The sequence below is a fragment of the Aquarana catesbeiana genome, linkage group LG01 (assembly GCF_042186555.1).
Source record: "Aquarana catesbeiana isolate 2022-GZ linkage group LG01, ASM4218655v1, whole genome shotgun sequence".
Lineage (NCBI taxonomy): Eukaryota > Metazoa > Chordata > Amphibia > Anura > Ranidae > Aquarana > Aquarana catesbeiana.
In genome coordinates this window covers 458,533,131-458,555,937 of record NC_133324.1, presented here as the reverse complement: position 1 = coordinate 458,555,937, position 22,807 = coordinate 458,533,131, and the positions used below count along the sequence as shown (strand labels likewise).

Here is a 22,807-nt window from a genome sequence, read left to right as displayed (position 1 = left end):
GTTCCTCCCCTCCACCTTCCAACAAAAAGGACCAGGAAGGCAAAGAACCTGGAGGAGTCAGCGACTAATTTGATTCGGCAGGCTACTGCGGTACTCACAACCACCCCTAGTGTTCAGGAGTTTTTTGCGTGTATGATGGCCAGTAACATGCAAGTAATGGAAGAGGGCCAACGCCTCATCTGTGAGGAGGTCATATTTTAGGCCCTAAATAAGGGGGTGAGGGGCCAATTCACCAATAAAAGCTACATCTGTGAGTTGGACCATATGACTCCTCCTCCATCTTCAGCAACATCTCCAACACCACAGCCACAGCCTGGAAGGAAGCGTGCAAGGAAGTGCTGAGAGTGATGGCCTGGGTTTGGTGTGGTCTGGCAAAAGACACAGGCTGTTGTAAGACCACAGCCTCAGCACATACATGTCATCTGCTGCTGCTCCCGATCTCTCGGAGTCCTGGACCGGATTGTGCTCCCTATTAAATGGACTCTTCAGGCTACCAATTTTGCCTGTCAAATAATTGATGTCTGCCCTGGGGTACAAAGGCTTCACCAATTCCAACTGTTTCTCCAGCATTGCCTTCCTCTTTATTTTGTTAGGACCCCTAAGAAATTTTTAATTTTTGTTTTGACAAATACTTGGCTATGTGTTTTACTTCAAAAGGGACAGTTTGTTTGTGAGTAGGCAGGTACATTTCAAAAATACAATGTCAAATTAACAAGAGCACCAACACCAACTAACCTCTTTGAGGTTATTAAATACAAGATAATAATGGTGTTGTGGTAACTTGACACACAAAACGACAAAAAATATTATGGAGATCACTATAAAAAAATAAAAATAAGTAGATCACTATAAAAAAAAAAAATAAAGATTATTTTGGAGATCTTGCGAAAAAAAACCAAACAACAACAAAGATTATTCAGGAGATCACGAGAAATAATAAGAAATCTGTTTGTCAGAACTCTGTGTGAATATCAGCAGCAAAGCAACTTCATTATTCTAGCATTATAAAGAAGAAGAGAATGCACTGCATTGAAAGATTTAAAAATTTGCAGCGTGACAAATGTGCTATCTCCATTACAAACGTTAGTTTTACAAGAACGATCAGAGACTTGAATCTGAGCATGTGTGGAATTTGGTGCGTCGCACTTGTGTACACACGCTCGGAATTTCCAACAACAAAGTTTTTGTCGGAAAATTTGAGAACCTGCTCTCAAACATTTGTGTTTGGAAATTCCGACAACAAATGTCCGATGAAGCATACACACGGTCGCACTGTTCAAGAACAAGCTCACATCGAACATTTCCCGTCGGAAATTCTGATCGTGTGTACGGGGCATAAGACTGATAGAAACATATTCAGCAGGAGGATCTATATAAATTAATATCCTTAGAATATCAGTGTAATAAACTAAAACATGAGCCATACTGCTTGGAGGAGACAAATTAAAAGTCACTCACATACAGCTATATTGCCAACTCTCTGCAGAATCCCTCAGCCTGCGGGTAATAAAGACTTTTAAGACGGTCTTTATATTATACATGCACAATGATACACATTGAATTACTCTCTTAAGATGAATATTTATCTCTTGCCGCTCCCTTTTGGTAATGTAACATATTCTTTTATCAGTAACGGAAATGGGTTTTTATTTTGTGCACTTATCATTTTTATTGAATGGTATTTATTACATGCAGAGGAAAATTTATTCCTTGCAGAGGAAATTTTTACTGCATGATTTACAGGGGATTACATTCTCTTGTATTAGTCATTTTCTTAGAAGCAAACACACATGTAAAACTAGTCATAAAAATAAAATAGTAAGTTACCTGCTCCAAGCCCATTTATAATCATCAGTAATTTCTGTGAATCATATCTGTTAGAAAGTTACTGTAATGCAGCACATACCATTTAATAGGCTCACTTCATAACAGCAGCTAAAAAGCAATAGTAATGAGCAAACCACAGTAGCCCATAGCAACTCATCATATTTCAGGTTACTGAGAACAGGATTATATTTTTCATGTCTGTTGAGGTAAGCCTATTTTTGGAAATGCTCATTTTCACAAGGCTGCAATTCATACCATTAAATGCAATCAAGCTGTAATCATAAGTCTGATTACATTATAGGGTTAACAAGGCCCCAGTTGTTTATTCCTTGAGACAGAGCAAGCTTGATTACAATATAATAAATAAAATCACCACCTCTGCCTAAAACTATATTTCTATTTTGGTTTGTTCAAAAATGTTAAATCTGTTAGCTTGCTATATCTTTAAAGGAACCCATGGTGAGATATCTTCATTACAGTTTCACCGCTCCACAGTTTCACTTGCATCTTAGTTTTCAGTCCTACTACACAGCCTTGATCAACTGATGGTGTCACACTTCCCAAATAATTTTTTCAGTAATGTAAAAAAAGTGAATTGTGGCACAATCCAGCTGCAAGAAGTTACCCATTTAATAGGTGTAAAGAGGGCACTGATGCCAACTACTATGGGGAGATTCCCTAAAGGTTCTTTGCCTCCTTCCTGAAATGTAACTTAAACTGAAGAACATTTTAGAAACTTAAAGTGATATTAAAGGCAATTTAAAAAAAAAAAACAAACAAACATGTCATACCTGTTTTGTGCAGTGGTTTTGCACAGAGCTGCCCTGACCCTCCTCTTATAGGGTCCCCTGCCAGCACTCTTGCCCCCCCCCTGCCAAGTTCATCCAGAACAAACAGCTTGCTATGGGGGCACCTGAGTAGTCTCACTCCAGAGCCGCTGCTCTGCGTGTCCATTCACACACAAAGCCGTGGCTCGGGTCCACCCCCTCTCTTTCCTCATTGGCTCACTGGCTGTGATTGACAGCAGCAGGAGCCTATAGTTCTCGTTGCTGTCTCAGCCAATGAGGTGGGAGAGTCCCCGGAGAACTTGATCCAGCACATCACTGGATCGAGAAGGGCTGGGGAGGCTGCTGCACACAGGTTTTGAAAAAACCTTGAGCCTTGGCAACCACTTTAAGGTACATGGCAAAGCAGTCAGGTGTTAAACAACTATCCAGTCTAAATGCTTTGCTTGGGAAGTATAAAACGTATATATAAATGAGTAATCGGTATTACCTTTACAGGATGGCGGTGTAGTCCATGTCTGATTTTCCAAGCAAACACTCCTAATTGATCCCTCTAACATATATCCACTGTAACAAGAATATGTCACCATGTCTCCATAATGGTGGAATAGTCCACGCACCATTGCATTTGGCACATGAATTGGAGGTCCACAAGAAATTTCTAAGAAAGAAAAAAATAATACAAACATAGTAAAAACATTGTGAATTAATGAATAGCACAAGAATTTGAGGTCCACAAGAAAGCTCTAATAGAAAATAAATAATTCTATAATAGTAAAAAAAAAAATTTAAATCAGGTAAACTTTTTATTAATAGGAAAAAAAATACCTGTGCACACAAACAATCTTACATATCACATCACAGCGTATAGTTTAACAAGATTACAATTCACAGGCATGAAAATAAATAAAAAGAGTGATGCATTGATATGCTTATTAGTATAGAACCTACTTTAAACAATAATACTAAAATTTTTCAACCAACAGGAATGTCAATGTGTGATATTAAAAGAGAAGTATGGGTTTGGGGGTTATTGTAGAATCATACTTATCTAGGTGGATGCAGCATGGGTCCGAAGCTGCATCTGTCCCCCGGTGCCACTTCACTGAGAACCGAGCCACCCAACATCACCGATGGCTCTGTTCTCTCACCTCCCCGAGCAGAGAGCTGCTCTCCTGCTCTGCTCCTCCTCCACGCTCACTGGAGCGCTAAACTGTGGAGGAGCGGGGAGCGTCTGTCTCAGGTTCTCAATGGCTCGCTGGGAGGCTGAGACAGCCATCAGTCCAGGCACCTGACGGATCCAAAGTCGGGATGACGCGGTGCATGGACTGATCTGTGCGACGTCAGCAGAGAGCAGACTTCAGACCGCTCTCTGCTGAAAATGGGTCACAGGAGTACAAAACGAATTGCACTCCTATGATCCATAGGAGAAGTCCAGCCAAACGAGCTCAGGCTGGACTTCTCCTTTAAAAGACTGTGATATGGGATCTACCAAAACAAACATATAAGGAGTTGTTTTGAACGCACCAAGAGTACCCAAAAAAATATTTGTATAGTTTTCTTTAGGCAGATCACACACACAGGTAAAATATTTTCTTTAATTCCAGAAAAGTATTGGGAATTCTAGCCAGGAAACAGTTCTGAGATGTATTTTTCTGCATGTTCTACCAGGGTTTCCTGCTTACATCACTGACTACAATATCGCATCCATTATAATTGCTATAGTGGTAAATTATATAGTGCTTGCTCATTTTTTAATTTGTAGTTTTATCCCAATGCGTGCCACAGATACAGAGGTTCTAAACAGCCATACAGTATGTATAGAACTTTCAATCTCATATACATAAGTAGAATAGAATCTAATAGAATTATTTAGTTTTCAATTTATTCTAGTGGATTCTAATTTACACCTCCCTGAATAGCAGCAATTTATGGTCAACAATGAGAAGCTTACTTTCACATTTGGCACTTGCTTCTGTCCATGTTTCATTAGCATCGCATGTCATAACATCTTGGCCCACAAGTCGATAGCCCTTCCTACATTTTATATACAATTTCTGGCCAACATAAAACTCTGTCTCTGTCACAACTGAATTCTCTGGGATAACAAATGGCACAGGACAAGGATTTGCTGTTCAAAAAAAAAAGAAAAAAGAAAAAAGTTGAATATTTGCAAGAAACATTTGCAAGAAACAACAAGTCCTGATCTTTGTAGGGGTGGCTATTGAGAACTTGGAAGCAGAAGAAGTAGCTTAAGTAAAATCACTGTAAAAGTACTCTCAGAGTAACAATATTACCGAAAACATATAAAAAGAAGATATTTTAAAAATGAGCAGTATAGGGAAACAATATTTTTAATGGAAAAAATTAATGGAAGTTAATTAAAAGTATATATATGAAGTATCTCATCTACTATACAGTGGGTAGATTTACATAATTAATGGTGGATACCATTACATTTTTAACATAATATAATTCTTTCTCATTTTAGGGAAGGAAAAATAGTGGAGCAAAACTATCCAAAACACAAATTCATATTCCCTGTTGTGTATATATATATGACACAATATATATATGACCCCCGGCCTGGGTCAACCAAAGAAGTTGAGTGGACATGCTCAGCATCATATCCAAAGGTTGTCTTTGGGAAATAGATGTATGAGTGCTGCCAGCATTGCTGCGGAGGTTGAAGGGGTGGAAGGTCAGCCTGTCAGTGCTCAAACCATACACCACACACTACATCAAGTTGGTCTACATGGCTGTTGTCCCAGAAGGAAGCCTCTTCTAATGATAATGCACAATAAAGCCCACAGTTTGCTGAAGACAAGCAGACTAAGGACATGGATTACTGGAACCATGTCCTGTGGTCTGATGAGACCAAGATAAACTTATTTGGTTTAGATGGTGTCAAGCGTGTGTGGCGACAACCAGGTGAGGAGTACAAAGACAAGTGTGTCTTGCCTACAGTCAAGCATGGTGGTGGGAGTGTCATGGTCTGGGGCTGCATGAGTGCTGCCGACACTGGGGAGCTACAGTTAATTGAGGGAACCATGAATGCCAACATGTACTGTGACATACTGAAGCTGAGCATAATCCCCTCCTTCAGAGACTGGACTGCAGTGCAGTATTACAACATGATAATGACCCAAAACCTCCAAGACAACCACTGCCTTGCTAAAGAAGCTGAGGGTAAAGGTGATGGACTGGCCAAGCATGTTTCCAGACTAAAACCTTATTGAGCATCTGTTGGGCATCCTCAATTGGAAGGTGGAGGAGCACAAGGTCTCTAACATCCACCAGCTCTGTGATGTCGTCATGGCAGAGTGGAAGAGGACTCCAGTGGCAACCTGTGAAGCTCTGGTGAACTCCATGCCCAAGAGGGTTAAGGCAGTACTGGAAAATAATGGTGGCCACACAAAATATTGACACTTTGGGCCCAATTTGGACATGTTCACACCTGAGACGTTGTAACACTAATGAGTCACATGACACTGGGGAGAGAAAATGGCTAATTGGGCCCAATTTGGACATTTTCACTTAGGGGTGTACTCACTTTTGTTGCCAGCGGTTTAGACATTAATGGCTGTGTGTTGAGTTATTTTGAGGGGACAGCAAATTTACACTGTTATACAAGCTGTACACTCACTACTTTACATTGTAGCAAAGTGTCATTTCTTCAGTGTTATTACATGAAAAGATTTAATAAAATATTTACAAAAATGTGAGGAGTGTACTCACTTTTATGGGATACTGTATATATATATATATATATATATATATATATATATATATACTGTATATTGTGGAACCATAAGCAGTGTGCATATTAATTATTAGGTTTTAGTGGTCCTGTAAGGAGACAGCGACACAAATTAGCCATCTTTTTTAACAACTATTTTGGAACTTTCACCAATCTTTGCCTCTGCATATGCATATTCATAGTTTTTTAGATTGATTTATGTCCCTTTTGCCACTTCCCCACTTTGCAATGTTTGCTTTAAAGTGGAACTTCACCTGAAAAGGTAAGTTCTGCTCATCCTCCTTCTCACTTCCTCCTCTATCAGTCCTGGAGGTTTTTTTTTTTCAGGAAGTATTTGTAGATGCTGACTTTTAATATATATTTTTTTATAACTGACTGCAGCTCCTCTTTAAGCACTGAGTACAGTAAAGAATGCGCAGAGCATAAGGGGATTTTATGCAGGAGGGGTTTGTTTTGCTTCAGGGATTCCTTTTGGGAGTTAGGGCCACTTTTAGGCTTAAAGCTGTATTAAACCCAAAATGTATTATACTGCAGCTTACCAATCATTAGATGTGGTGACTGCATTCATTTACCTTTATTTGGCTTTCTTCCCTCTGTTTTCACCTGGTGATCTGGCTAGTTACACACCTCTTGTATGATTGAGACACAACTCTGGATGAATGAACACAGGGGGGCACAGCAGACAGCAGCTCTGCCAGTGTTAAGTGGTTTGTCTCATCCATGTAAACTGATACTTTATGCTGGAGAGCTTGAGCTTGGGAAAAACAGCAGACTTAGTGGCTGGATCACCAGATGAAAATAGAAGAAAGACAGCCTGAAAAAGGAAATGAATGCAGCCATAAAATCTAAGAAATGGCAAGCTGCAATACAATTAATGTTTGCTTTTGGGTTTAATACAACTTAAAAAAAATGTATTGCCTTTAGAATTACTTTATTAATTTGAATTTAATCTGCCAATACACACAAAGCGTCATGTGATAGCGGTAGTTATAATACAGTAATAGCACAACAATTTTACTTTGTATAGGGTTGATTACAACAGAGCACTTTAAGAGGATGACATAAGTGTACCATTCATAGGGCTGGAATTTTTACATCAAATCACTTTACTATACTGCTTTCACAAAATTAACCATAGATATACCTGCCACTGACTAACTGAGTTTTATAATATAAAGACTGTCATTGGCGTTCTGTGAAAATGTAAAAGGTGTTTCCAATATACAAATATAGGTATGTAAGATTTAAATAAACACACACGTTTACAGACAGGTGTGGGATAGCTCCATATTCCTTTTCCTGTACACTCTGCTAAATGTTCACCATCCAGGCTATATCCATCAAGACAATGGTATTTTACACTGCTTCCAACAGTTACATTGTCATATTCAGTATATCCATTATCTAACTGACTTGGGGTTTCACATCTTGTTTCTGAAAGAAGAACATGTTGATTAGACCATATTACTACATGTACTGTATGTACATTTGTATCAGTGCAACTTTTCATGTTATTTCGCTATATATTATGAGTCATACCCAAATGTTTGACTTGATAAAGATCAGTAATGCTTGCATTGTGTACACCATTAAGCAGATTAAATAAGGAAGAGTAAAATACTACACAACACATCCTTGTAGCTAGGAATCAGTTTGACTAGTAAAATATTTACTTTTTACTGGTGCTTACTTATGTTTCCTGGAACGCTGAGGTTGCTACGCCGTGCCTATAACCCATAAACCTTTACTGCCAAACTCTTTTATACCTTTATGTAAGCTTTAAATTATATAGATTAGATTTGTTGGCTATTTTAGAGGATGCTTATTTAAATCTTACTTACTTTTATTTGTATAATACAATTATCTTTTAAGTTGCCCCTATCCACCAAGCCAAAGTTTTACTCTCATCTGCCCACTGCAAGGTCTACTCTGTGCAGTCTACAGGGCACCCCACAGTCAGGCTATTACTTTTTGGGGTGCTGGGGGTGGGAGTAACTTTAAGAGTAGTTATACTAAAGTATAGATAGCCTTTTCATTTACCAGGGAATTATTTTAGCTCAGGCTAAGGACAATTTTACTGTTACATACCAATCCCTTCTGTATCATGTTTAATAAATGAAAGATCCAAAAGGGAGATTAAGGCTCCATTGTAATGGGAACAGTTGTTGTATGAAAAGAAATCTCAAAGACAACACAATAAATAAAATTAGTGAATGGACCTGCTGTTGTCTCATAAATACAAATGATGCTGTACAGTGTGGTCCAAACAGGCACAAATAAAAAAGCAATATGGTAATAATATTAACTGGAGAATCATTTCCCCCTTCGGCTGTGACCTCAATTCCAGGACTGGCCTAAACATCTACACTTACCCTTGCAAGATGGGAGAGGTTGACTCCATGTTCCATCAGCAAGACATGTCATATTCTCTGGCCCAACAAGATGATAACCAGGATTGCATATGTAGGTGATATTACTACTATATGTATTTCCTCTTGAAACAGAAATGGCATTCTCTATAACCGGGTAAGGCTCGCAGGTTACACCTAAGCAGAGAAAGTAAAAAAGCAAGTTGATTTTCTTTGTAGCCTAAGCAATTATAAGAGAGAACATTACAGAATATTTCATAATAAAAAGTGAGAACCCTTATAAGGCTTCAATTAACAAAATATTAATGTAGGCATATTTTCATTGCTGTGTGTTTTTGCTTGTTTTTCATCACGTGTAACTGAATGAACCATCTGTGCATGTTATTTTATTGGTTCGACTGTACAAGTTAATTTACAAAGAATATTGCATTTGTTCTAACTTCTCAAAATACTGCTATTTATATATAACTACAAGATGGTTATAACCTAAAGCCAATGATTTTAAATGAGGTGTGTTTTGAGGAAAAACAGTATGGCAAGTATAATCTGCCAAAATAAGAATTGGTTTCAGCCATGTGGCTGATATTTTACATAAGAAACATCCTTACATTTTTTAACATTGTTCTGCCTCCTGTGGGACAAAGTACATGTAGTATTAGTCCCATTTAATTATTAGCCCCCTAAGGCTAAGTTCGCACTGGCATTAAAAGCAGGCGTTTGAGAAGCGTTAAAAACGCCCTTCAAACGCCTATGCAAATGATACACAGTGCTGTTCACAATAGCAACATGTGAAATGTTAGCGTTGTTTTGCTTCAAAATTGACTGTCAATCCTGTCAAGTCAGGAGGCGTTTGAAGCCTTTCAAGGCCTCCCATTTAAGTCTATGGTAACTCTTCGCAAATGCTCTGGCAGGCAGTTGCGGTGCGGTTGTGAGGCATTAGGATTAGTTTATGTCCTGTAATGAACTAGACTTTTGTAGAGCAGCTTTGACGCACCCTCTCATCAAATGCTTCAAAACTGCCCATAGGGCATTTGGGGGAGCAAATTTAACTTGTCGTTATCGCTTGTAAAACAGCAGTCTAATGCCCATACTAAACCTCATTAACACGAGTCTAACGCCAATACTAACACTATAGGAACCTTTGTTAAATTTAGTCAAGTGTGAACAAGCCCAATGTCTAGTTATGAGGTCCGACATGCCCCCCACTGAGGCTGATCAGCAAAAACTTGGAAGAGTAGGTTACATCATAATGGCATCTTGTCACTGCTCAGAGCACTTTCCTGAGACATGAGGAATGAGGAAAGAGGAGTGTGTGTCAGCCGCCTGGCTCCCTGCATTCTTCTTTCCACAGGGTGCTTAGGGAAAGTACTCTGAGCCAAGACAAGCTGCTGTTATGATGGATCCATCTCCTGCCTAGATGTTGTCATCTCCTCCCTAGATGTTGTCAGATTTGCCATGGGGAAGGGGAGGGGGGCAGGTCAGACTTCACAGCTAGACTTAAAGTAGAAGTTCACCCTAAAACTAAAATCTGTAAATCCACTGGCATCCATACTCTAAGACTACCCTTTCTAGCTCTGTCAAGAAGAAATCTATATACATACCTTTTCTGAAGCCGATCAGGTCTGGTCTCCAGTGGCGGAAGCTTTGTGCAGAAGACAGCCAACAACGGCTGTGAAGTGCCTGGAAAGTGACATCACCCATATAGTTATTATGGGGCTTCCGTTGTCGGCTGCCTCCTCTGCACCTGCCTACACAGAGAAGCCGCCACTGACAGCTCAGCGTGGGACTGGACCGTAGCGGCTTCAGAAAAAAGTATGTATAGTGATTTCTTCTTTGCAGGGCTACATAGGTTAGTCTTATGCCTTGTACACACGATCGGACATTGATCGGACATTCCGACAACAAAATCCATCGGCCCATGGACTTGCCATTTTTTTCCCCAGGGGCCGCATATTTGTATGTCTCCCTTTGTGACCGGGGTCTCACATAGAGCCCAGGGCCCTGGGACCCTGAACCTCTGGTTGGCCATCACAGTGATCAGTCACTGTGAAGCCCGTTCCTTGTTTTCTGTGTCTGTGAAAGGACCAGAGAGATACATTATATCACTCTCTGTCCTTGCAAAGATAGAAAAAAAAGTGTGTGTAGAAAAAATAAAAAATAATGAAAAAAAAAATCAAATAAAAAAATACCTTGATCAAGGTTTGATCAACGTCAGTGCAAGGGTTAAGCTAGCCATACATGGTCGAATTTTGAAATAATTTTCTTTCAAAAATCTGAAATTTCGTGCATTTTGTGATCCGATGGTGCCACCATTGATTTTTGAAATTCAACCAACCAAGCCTTCAATTTCACCTCATGCTGCTACAGAAAAGAATTTTCGTGGCTGGGAAACTTCTTTTCTTTCTGGGAATTTTCTTTTCCTGCACATGTGCATTTATTTTTCGATTACATTTCTCCCACGCTTCTCTCATCATTGATTAGAAAATCATTCCTTTTTCAAAAAATTTCCAACATGCCCAATTACGCTAATTTGATGGCCGCATGAAAATCGGCTGTTGCTGCAGCCCACTAATGGTGCGAAATTTGAACAAAAATTCTTAGATAGGATTTTCAAAAGAAAATTCTTTTGAAATTTGACCCATGTATGGACTGCCTTAGTGTTTGGGTCAAGGTCTGGGTCAAAGGTCAGTATTTTTTGGACAGGATTTTTGTTTTTCTTTAAATGAGTATTATTGTCAGTTAGTGTCAGTGTGTTTTAGGTAGGATTAAAAAAAGCAAAATGCGCACTATTGTTTCTGGCTGTACTATGGGTACAAACAACAACTAACATACACATATGTGGTATCACTGCAATCGTCAGGAACAGGAGGATTTATTTCAGGTTGTTTTTTGGTGGTAGGTTATGTTAGTGGCAAGAAATATACAGTTACATTTAAAAAAAATATATATTTTAATATTTTGGGCCAGTTTTCCTTTGATAATAAAAAAAATCAGGAGATATCCATTACCATTTACCGCCAAATGAAAGCCCAATTTGTCCTGAAAAAAACACGTTATAACCCACCTGGATGCACAAAGTAGTTTTGATGATATGTACAGTTTTTTAACACGTCAAAATTAAAAAATTGGGCTTAGGCATTTTGATTCATTTTACCCTTATGCCCCATACACACGGTCGGATTTTCTGACGGAAAATGTGTGATAGGACCTTGTTGTCGGAAATTCCGACCGTGTGTGGGCTCCATCACACATTTTCCATCGGATTTTCTGACACACAGAGTTTGAGAGCAGGATATAAAATTTTCCGACAACAAAATCCGTTGTCGGAAATTCCGATCGTGTGTACACAAATCCGATGGACAAAGTGCCACGCATGCTCAGGATAAATAAAGAGATGAAAGCTATTGGCCACTGCCCCGTTTATAGTCCCGACGTACGCGTTTTACGTCATCGCGTTCAGAACGATCGGATTTTCCAACAACTTTGTGTGACCATGTGTATGCAAGACAAGTTTGAGCCAACATCCATCATAAAAAATCCTAGGATTTTGTTGTCGGAATGTCCGAACAAAGTCCGTCCGTGTGTACGGGGCATTAGGTGCAAAAGGGTTAAACTGGCTACACATTGTGAGCTTTTTTTTTTGTTTGTTTTATTCAAGCAGCAGACTGAATGAAAAAAAAACTTCACAGTCCTGCATCCACACAAGGGAGGTGGATGCAGGACTCTCCCCCACTACAAGGACTCCACCCCTTTTAGAATACACTGATTGGTGCTTCTGATTGAATGCAGGTTTTCCAACCGGACCATATGACAAAAGCTGATCTAACAACCAGCTTCGGTCAAACAGAGAGGGCTACACACAGATCGAAATTCAGCTAGTTCCTGCTGAACCAGCCGAATTTCAATCCGCGTTTACCTAGATTTAGGAAGCACCTAGCAACATGGCACAAAGTACTACATGTACTTTTACATTGGGGCAGAACAATGTAAAAAATTGTAATGGTAGTTCTACTTTAGGCTGGGTTCACACTAGCTGTGGCCATGGCTAACAGCAGGGGGTCCCGCGCGTGTTTGTCCACCAGTTCAGGTGCGAATCGGGTCCGAATTTTTGTCTGACTTCGCACCTGAAACTGACCAGAAGATGCACAGGACCCTTCTGCAATTCAGACCATGGCCGCCCCAGAGGTCTGTGAACCGGCTCCATTGAGAGCCAGTCACATTCTCCTGCCATGCGAATTGAAAAATCCACATCCAATTCGCATCAGTGTGAACCCAGCCTAAAGCTCTGGTTAGCTCTAAATGCTGAAAATAATACTAAAAGTGTAAAGCCTGTTCATTTTTCAAAGTAAATTTTCACTTTGCAAGGCAACGCTCACTTAACTTAGTGAATTGTGTGAAGCTGTCCTGCCCTCCATCATCTAATCAGGTGCAGCAAACATCCTGTTTTATTAATGTTCCTGGCACGTATTTGGAATTTAATTGTCACCACATTCACAAGCTAGGGGGAAATTTCCTTGTAAAAATGTACTTTGCCAAGTATACAGACGTTATACTTTCAATAATTCAGCCACACCACAAATATTATTATAGCTTTCTGAACTGAATCTTGTATTTACCAACTTAAACTTTTTTTTTTTTTTTTTTAAAGTAAGACTAAGGGGAATGAACAGATAAGGGTTTAAGCTATTCAATGCAAAAATTATCCAATTATGCATAACGTATATGTATTCTGCTTATACAGCCAAATTTAGGAAATATAGGGGGAGATTTACTAAAAGTTGAGCAAGCAAAATCTGATGCAGCTCTATACAGAAACCAATCAGCTTCCAGGTTTTATTGTCAAAGTTTAATTGAACAAGCTGAATTTAGAAGCCGATTGGCTACCATGTACAGCTGCACCAGTATTCTGAGTGCTTCAGTTTTAGTAAATCTACTAGTTTTAGTAAATCTACTTTAATATCCATCCTTAAGTAAGGAAAACTGTTCAAAATAGCATCTTCCACCACAACTGCCATCACTGTAGGCATTCATGTCACACCAAATAACAGATAACAGAAAAAGGACTTCACCAATCATAAAGTCTTATTTTATCATGCCCCAATCAATTTTCCTTCACCCTTCCAACCTTTTTTCTTGCAGTTCGCTTACTCCTAATAGAGTATATCACTCTAGCTCTTGGTGTCTTTCTTGCTTGACAGATACGTGGGTCCATTTCATTGAGTGATGGGAGGTATTACTCTACAATCAAGCAGGAATCAACAGAGTTTCCAGATGACACACTGAGCTCTGATATTTCCAAACTCTCGTGTTTTGAGATTTAGGCAGGGAATTTAGAGCTTTGAGAAATTTCTCCTATTTTCCTGTGTTTTCTTCAAATGGGGGACATGTCATTTCCTGACAGCTGTTGCACATAATTATGTTACCCACTGCAAAAAAATAAGTAATTTCTCTACAAAGTGCCCAATTAGCTGCAAGCATAGATAGTTATATATAAGACTGATGATAACACAAATATGAGCTCTCGAAGTAAAGAATAAACTGTTGAAAATATTGTTTCTTTTCACATAAAATGATCTTTAGTTACTTACTCACACACGTAGGAGGGGTAGAGGGGCGCCACAGTTTATCCACATGACAGATCCTTCGACTTGGCCCAAGAAGTTCAAAGCCTTGATTGCAACTATAGTGAAGTTCACCTTCATAAAAATAATTTATGCCTTGGATAATCCCATTCTCCAATGGTTCTGGAGGGTTGCAGGAGATTCCTAAACAAAAACACCTATTAAACAAAACAAAAAGTATGCTCCGCTCTCTGCATAATTCTTTTTTTTAATTGGTGTCTATTTTCTGATGTCTATATTTTGAGAGTGCCTTCATGGAAACTCATAAAAATATATTTTTCTGATTACACGCTTTTTCTGCTGCCATTATCACATGGGAAATTAAAACAAAATATATTGGAAACTCCATTTTTTTTCAAAGGGTTACTCATTTTAGTACATTTTTGCTCAACAAATTGGCTTAGATTTGGAATCACATGCAATGCTTTGATATACTGTACAAGCAAAGCTGTCATAAAGTTAAATAATTTCTTATGCTTTTTCCAACAGAAAATAAAAAGACTCTTTGAGGGTGACATTTGATGCTCACAAGGGAAGGGTACGATTTCTTAGGTACAGGTACAAATTGGGACTAGGTATGAGAGTTTTTGTTGAAATTTTGTAAAATTTGAAATGCTTTGGAGTCAATGGGGAAGGCAAAATTAAGGTGTCGAGGGAGTTTTTTTTTAAGATCTCAAGAAGATCCTTTGAATTATTCTGGACCTGTCTTTGTGGAAAAATCAAACATGATATATTATAATGCCTTCTTATTTGTTACCTGCATATGGTAATACTGTACATTTTTCATTTATTGCCTGTCTATTGTCATGTTTGCTCATTTGGTGCCTACGTATTGTCACAACTTATTTTCCAGTGTACTGTGATGCCTGCCCCTTTGTTACCCAAATATTGTCACAATTGCTCATTTGTTGCCTGGATATTGTCATAATTGTTTGTTTATTGCCTACGAAATGCCTTGAATACCCGCATTTTTAAATTTCTGCCGCTTTTTTTGCTTGCGTGTTTCTATGATTTCCTATTCTTCGCCCACATATTGTAAAGTCCGACCATTTTTTGCCTGCATATTTTTTGCCTACACAGTAGACATGTGCAGAATGGAAAAATTTGTTTCATTTCGGAAAGATTCATTATGTTACTGATCTCCTTTTTGTTTCGTTTATTCATTTTCTAAGGAAATACTAATTTTCAGGAAACAATTTGAATTTGGATCGGTTCGACCTATGTGAAGAGTAGCTAGTTGTTAGGGAGTGGGCCAGGAAAGCCGGCTGCCATGTCCTTAAAAAACGATGACAGAACGTGGCTCTGCCCTGCCGCTGCTCCCTCCTCACTGACTGTGATTGACAGCAGCAGGAGCCAATGGTTCCCATTGCTGTGTCTGAGCCAGGGAGGAGAGAGCCCCAGCTCTTGTGTGTGGACCGAAATTGTTGCTCTTATATCAAGAATAAGTGTATCTTCTCTTATCAGTTTAAGGGTTATTAAGAGATACACAGACAAGGGACATCAAAAGGCATATTAAAGCAAGAAGCTAGAGGACCAAAGGATTACCCCTAGTGATGCGTTATAAGAACATATAAAGCATATACTGTAAATAAAGAATTGTCAAACTCTTTAGAATATTTGCCTAAAAAGCAGGTCCCCCACTCCCAGTTTATTTATATGCTCATCTATTTTGTTAGGCAAAGGTAAAGAAATTCTAGGATAAACTAAAAATGAGTGAATACAAAAAATGTCCTTTGTGTTGCAGATGATACGTCCAATGATGTCACATCTGATGTCACATCTGTAAATGAAAAGCTGCAGTAATTTATTAGTTATGACAGCCTTACCATTACTTAAAGAATATCAAAACCCAAGCTTAAAACAATACTATATTTCAGTACATCAATCCCTAAATGTGGTGGCTGCTTTAGTTTTCTTTTTTTAGGCTTATTTCCCTTTAATTTCACCTGGTGATCTGGTCAGTAACACACTTCCCTGTATAGGGTGTCCCCACTCTGGATCGAGAAGCAATGAAGAGTCCTTTGGATGGCAGCATTGTCAGTCTGGGGATGGAATAGTGTTAGATGCACTAGCAATTTTAGGAGAACTACTAATTAATTAAAGCTGAACTCCAGCTAACACTTTTTTTTTTTTTTAAACAATTATAGCAACAGTTTTTTGTTTCTTTTGGGATACATGTTTTACATAAAGGAATAAGAGCTGATCATTGTAAGCACCCCTGTCAGTGTTAAATAGTTTGTCTCGACCCTCTAACTGCCATTTTGCTGGGCAGCTTGGTCTGTTAAAGGAAGTTAAACAAATAAATGATTTCATCATATGACCAGGTGAAAATGAAGGAAAAAGCCTAAAAAGAAAAACGAATGTAGTCAACACATCTAAGAATTGGTAAGCTGCAATTATATACATTTTTGTTTTGGGATTTTGTTACGCTTTAATAAACATACTGGCTAACTGGATACAATGTTACCCGCACATTAAACTGATTTAAATGCTCATATATATAAATACATAATGGAGCACTATTATGTATTTGGCTTAAGGGAACAAGTATTTTTTTTAAAAATGTTTTCTGTTCACATTTTGTTCAATCTACATGAATATCTTAAGGAAATATGGAAAAAAAATGTATCAAGCTATAAATATGCAACAGCTTTGTGGTGTCTGACTCTTCTATCCCTCCTTTATTTTTCATTTTTTTTCCTCTCCCTCTATACTATGTTATGAACTTTTTTTTTTTTTTTTTTTACATTATATGGGTTGTAAAAATGTTTCAAGGTAGTCATTATTATTATTATACAGGATTTATATAGCGCCACCAGTTTCCGCAATGCTTAACAAAATGAAGGCAGACATTACAGTTACATTACAATTTGGTACAATTTGTAATGTCATTATTATTATTATACAGGATTTATATAGCGCCACCAGTTTGCGCAATGCTTAACAAAATGAAGGCAGACATTACAGTTACATTACAATTTGGTACTTAGAGGAATCAGAGAGCCCTGCTCATTAGAGCTTACAATCTAGAAGGGAGGGTCAATTGATACAAAAGGTAATAGTTGTGGGGGATGAGCTGATGGAGGAAGTAAAACAGTGTTAGAAGCAGGATAGGCTTCTTTAAAGAGAAGGGTTTTCAGGGATCGTCTAAAGATGAATAGATTAGGAGACAGTCGGACAGATTGGGGTATGGATTTCCAAAGGATGGGAGAACCTCTGGAGAAATCCTGGAGGCGAGCATGGGAGGAGGTGACAAGGGATCTAGAGAGCAGGAGATCTTGGGAGGACCGAAGAGAGCGGCTTGGTTGGTATTTTTAAACTAGGTTAGTGATGTAGCTGGGGGAAGAGTTGTGGATGGCTTTGTAAATTATTGTTAGTACTTTGACTTTTATTCGTTGGGTGAGTGGAAGCCAATGGAGGGATTGGCAGAGAGGGGTGGAGGACATTGAACGGTTGGTAAGGTGAATGAGTCTGGCAGCAGCATTCATTATGGACTGAAGGGGGCATAGTCTATGTAAAGGTAATCCAATGAGGAGGGAGTTGCAGTAGTCAAGGTGAGAGATAACCAGGGAGTGAATTAGAAGCTTGGTGGTGTCATTAGTTAAAAAAGTGCGTATTCTGGAGAGGTTACGGAGGCTACGGCGGCATGATTTGGACAGGGATTGGATGTGGGCCTGAAAGGACAGTTCAGAGTCCAGGGTTACCCCTAGCACACTGGCATGTGGGGAAGGACTGATAGTTGTGCCATTGATCTTGACAGAGAAGTCAGGGGAAGGGGTACGTGGGGGAGGAACTATTAAGAGCTCAGTTTTAGATGGATTCAATTTGAGGAAGTGGTTTGACATCCAGGCTGATATGTCTGTTAGTAAATCAGTGATGCATGAGGAGATTGATGGGGTGAGCTGAGGGGCAGAGAGATAAATTTGGGTGTCATTACAAGGTTATCAAGTAATTTTCCCTGTTTACAGTTTTTGTTCAAAGATTTGTTTCTTTGTTATTGTTGGGAATATTTGATATATTTTATTAAAACCGCATATAAATAAATAACCACTTTAAATTACAAGCCAATACATGGTGATATCCATTTGTTTAAATGCTATGCCGTATCTTCTAGATACCTGGACGCTTTTCTTTAGCATTAATCTAGGGAACTTTGAAGTGCTACCTGATTCATTTATTATAGATGACACATCATGTTGCTGCATCAGGTCACGTCAGTTGTATTGCTCATTGTCATTCTCTGCACTATAACACAACATCTAGACACTATATTTGACACTTCACTGTTCAGTAAACTAGTCCTGTCTATGATACACAGAAGGAGGTGATGAACACGTGTGTTTAATACTAGTTTAATATACCAAAAGGATACCAAAATTATTATGCTGTAGTTAACTTGCTAAAACTAAATATAGTTTGTATTCAAAATTTAACAATAATTATTTAACCAGCTGAATCATATATATTTTAACGGTAACTGAAGGGTTATTAGTAGAGGAATACACTTTTCTTTACCTGGTGTATGATCATTCCGTAAACCTTCCTGTATACTTTGTACCTATAGGTAACCCTAGAATAAGGCTTACCTATAGGTACTGTAAATATCTCCTAAACGTGCACCGTCATCGGCGATGTCATCGGCGCATGTGCTCTGAAGGAAGGGCTGTCTGTGCCGTTTCTTCAGAAGTGTGTGCCGAGTCCGCGGCCCCCGGAAGGAAGATGGGCAAAGATGAAAGTGGCCTCCAGTGGGGACGACGCGGGCTTCGTTTGCAGGTGTCACATAATGCAAGCCTGAAGCTACAAAATGCTGGAGGGGAAGCCCCACAGACGCTCAATAGGGTTTAGGTCTGGAGACATGTATACCCAGTCCATCACCTTTACCCTCAGCTTCTTTAGCAAGGCAGTGATCGTCTTGGAGGTGTGTTTAGGGTCATTATGTTGGAATACTGCCCTGTGGCCCAGTCTCCGAAGGGAGGGGATTATGCTCAGCTTCAGTATGTTACAGTACATGTTGGCATTCATGGTTCCATCAATGAACTGTAGCTCCCCAGTGCTGGCAGCACTCATGCAGTCCCACACCATGACACACCCACCACCATGCTTGACTGAAGGCAAGACACACTTGAGTTTGTACTCCTCACCTGGTTGCTGCCACACACGCTTGACACCATCTGAACCAAATAAGTTTATCTTGGTCTCATCAGACCACAGGACATGGTTCCAGTAATCCATGTGTTTAGTCTGCTTGTCACAGCAAACCGTTTGTGGGCTTTCTTGTGCATCATCTTTAGAAGTGGCTTCTTTCTGGGACGACAGCCTTGCAGACCAATTTGATGCAGTGTGCGGCAACCTCTACAGCAATGCTGGCAACACTCATATGTCTATTTCCCAAAGACAACCTCTGGATATGATGCTGAGCACGTGCACTCAACTTATTTGGTCGAACATGGCGAGGCCTGTTCTGAGTGGAACCTGTCCTGTTAAACCGATGTATGCTCTTGGCCGCCGTGCTGCAGCTCAGTTTCAGGGTCTTGGCAATCTTCTTATAGCCTAGGCCATCTTTATGTAGAGCAACAATTCTTTTTTTCAGATCCTCAGTTTTTTGCCATGAGGTGCCATGTTGAACTTCCAATGACCAATATGAGAGAGTGAGAACGATAACACCAAATTTAACACACCTGCTCCCCAATCACACCTGAGACCTTGTAACACTAATGAGTCACATGACACTGGGGAGAGAAAATGGCTAATTGGGCCCAATTTGGAAAATTTCACTTAGGGGTGTACTCACTTTTTTTGCCAGCGGTTTAGACATTAATGGCTGTGTGTTGAGTTATTTTGAGTGGACAGCAAATTTACACTATTATACAAGCTATACACTCACTACTTTACATTGTAGCAAAGTGTTATTTCTCCAGTGTTGTCACATGAAAAGATATAATAAAATATTTACAAAAATGTGAGGAATGTACTCACTTTTGTGAGATACTGTGCATGTAAGTACCCATAATAAATAAATAAATATGCTTAACAACTTGAGCATAAAGTTCCGTGAACTTATGCTGTGTTCAGATCCATAAGAAAAAAAATAGAAAAATCTATGTCTGAGGTCCTGTGCATGGACCAAAAATTCTGCTGAATGCATGTAAAGATTTATGCTAATGTTTACATGCGTACAGCGTACAGCACAACTTAATCTATTAGGTAATAAGAGACTCCTGTGTTCTAGCAAAAGGATGCTAGATGGCTTCCTTTAGTAGCTGTCTTTGTCCCAACTGTAACTGAAGGATCTTGCCAGCAGAAGCCGCTTGCACCCTAGAACCTAAAGAATGCTATGCGGCTTCTTTTGGAAGCCACCTGCAACCAAGCAATAATGCCAGATGGAAAAAGCTGTCTGTGTCCTAGCCACAGAGGATGCTAACTGGCTTCCTTGAGAAGCCACCATTGTCCTAGCAGTGGGGTGGCATTAGGTGCCTTTTTTGAGAAGATGCCCACATCCTAGCAAAAAAGTGTGCCAGGCAGTTTTCTAGAGAAACCACCTGCATCCTACAATGGTTGGATGCTAGGCAGAAAATCCTGCTGGTGTCCTAGCAACAGAGGATGCTAAGTGGCTCTGAGAAGCCACCTGCATTCTAGCAACAGGGCCACTTATACTGTAATGCTGTATGCATGTAAACATTGCATATGTACAGCATACAGAGCACTTTTTATGCAGGATCTTGTTGCCAGCTTCTATCATACTATTTGCTGTAATTTCATAATGCCGTATGCATGAGGCCCTATTGGTTTTTCTATCTATCTATATATATAAATAATTTCATGTGCACAGTCTGGGCACAAGTGGACTTCAACAACTAGATCAAAACCCTAAATGGACAAAATTTAGTTTGCTAACCCACCAAGCATCACAAACAATTGCGTTTTTATTCATAAAACACTGTTTTCACTTTTCTTCACCTTTTTTCATCTCATCTCCTCCAGTCTTTTTCAGGCACTTCCTGTCTACATGCATGCACTGTAGCACAGGCTGTAAATCATTGCTCTGAACAAACTTTCTGTTAGTAACAACAGAGGACTGCATACAGGGTAACAGATTTTAACAGGCATTACAACTTGTAGTTTTAAACATACAGTACAAGCTACAGGATGATAACACAGGAACACAGTTTGGAGATCATTGTCACCCCATAACAACAAGTGCCCAAACAAGGACCTTTATGGCAGGATCATTAGATGTTAATGAATGTGGCACATTTATTAAGCCTTTGTTCTTATCCATTTTAAAACCAATTGAAAATATTACTTTATGTGTTATTGAGCAAAAAAATCTCACTTTTGCACTGAGGTTCTACTCCACTCCATGATTTGTTAGCTTCACAAACTCTTTCAGTTGGTCCCTGAAAATAACAGAAGTAGATATTAATAATATGCAAATATACAGGTTCTCTCACATGTCTACCCTAGTAGGAAACCAACACTGCTCCCGATCACCTTTATAGTTTTATGACTATATACTACCAAGCTTGGTCAACTGTTGTGAAGGAATTTCCGATGTTGTCGTTATTGGTGGATCTGGAAGAGTTAAGTCCTCTCACAGCTTTTTTTATTGTCTAGAATATTCCAACAACTAGACTTTTCTTTAATATTTTCTTACCTTGCTCTAGTGCACCTTGAGGTTTTGGGTGTCACCTTGTGTGTGTTCCAGCTCATCCTGTTGCATTCTCAATAACATAAAGTAAATAATAAATCTAACAGGTTGGATAGAAATGCCTCATAAGAGGCACAAAAGGTGTGCAGGTCCAGAGGCTTCAAGGCATCATCAATATTTAATCAATAGTCAGTGAGATCTAAAGCTGAACTCCAAACATATAAAAGACACACATTAACCACTTGCTTACTGGGCACCTAAACCCCCCTGCTGCCTAGACCAATTTTCAGCTTTTAGCGCTGCCACTCTTTGACTGACAATTGCGCGGTCATACAGCACTTTACCCAAATTACATTTTTTATATTTTATTTCCCCACAAATAGAGCTTTCTTTTGGTGGTATTTGATCACCTCTGGGTTTTTTATTTTTTGTTAAAAAAATTAAAAAATAAACATTTAAAAAAACAAAAAAAACAAAACCGTTTTATATTTTGTTAATAAATTTTGCAAACAGGTAATTTTTCTCCTTCATTGATGTGTGCTGATGAGGCTACACTGATGGGCACTGATAGGCTGAACTGATGGACACCGATAGGCTGCATTGATGGACACTAAGGCGGCACTGATGGGCACTGATAAGGCAGTACTGATGGGCACTAATAGGCGGCACTGATAGGTGGCATTGGTGTGCATTGAGAGGTGGCACTGATGGGTGGCACTGATGGGCGGCACTGAAGGGCATTGATAGGTGGCACTGAAGGGCACTAATAGGTGGCACTGATAGCTGGCACTGACAGG

The 22,807-nt window shown here is 39.3% G+C and overlaps 1 protein-coding gene across 3 annotated transcripts in view; it reads right to left on the bottom strand.

The window, feature by feature from the left end:
- Positions 1-22,807, bottom strand: part of SVEP1 (sushi, von Willebrand factor type A, EGF and pentraxin domain containing 1) — a 486,322-nt gene that overhangs the window by 44,837 nt on the left and 418,678 nt on the right. For 2 of the 3 annotated variants that reach the window (XM_073591134.1, XM_073591144.1), the window contains exons 41-46: positions 21,696-21,759; positions 14,330-14,506; positions 8,745-8,918; positions 7,633-7,806; positions 4,567-4,743; positions 3,103-3,273 (exon numbers count right to left, since the gene is read on the bottom strand). In XM_073591134.1, coding sequence (XP_073447235.1) covers positions 3,103-3,273; positions 4,567-4,743; positions 7,633-7,806; positions 8,745-8,918; positions 14,330-14,506; positions 21,696-21,759 — 937 coding nt within the window. The remainder of the gene's footprint in view (positions 1-3,102; positions 3,274-4,566; positions 4,744-7,632; positions 7,807-8,744; positions 8,919-14,329; positions 14,507-21,695; positions 21,760-22,807) is intronic. The other variant, XM_073591153.1, reaches the window with a different exon arrangement.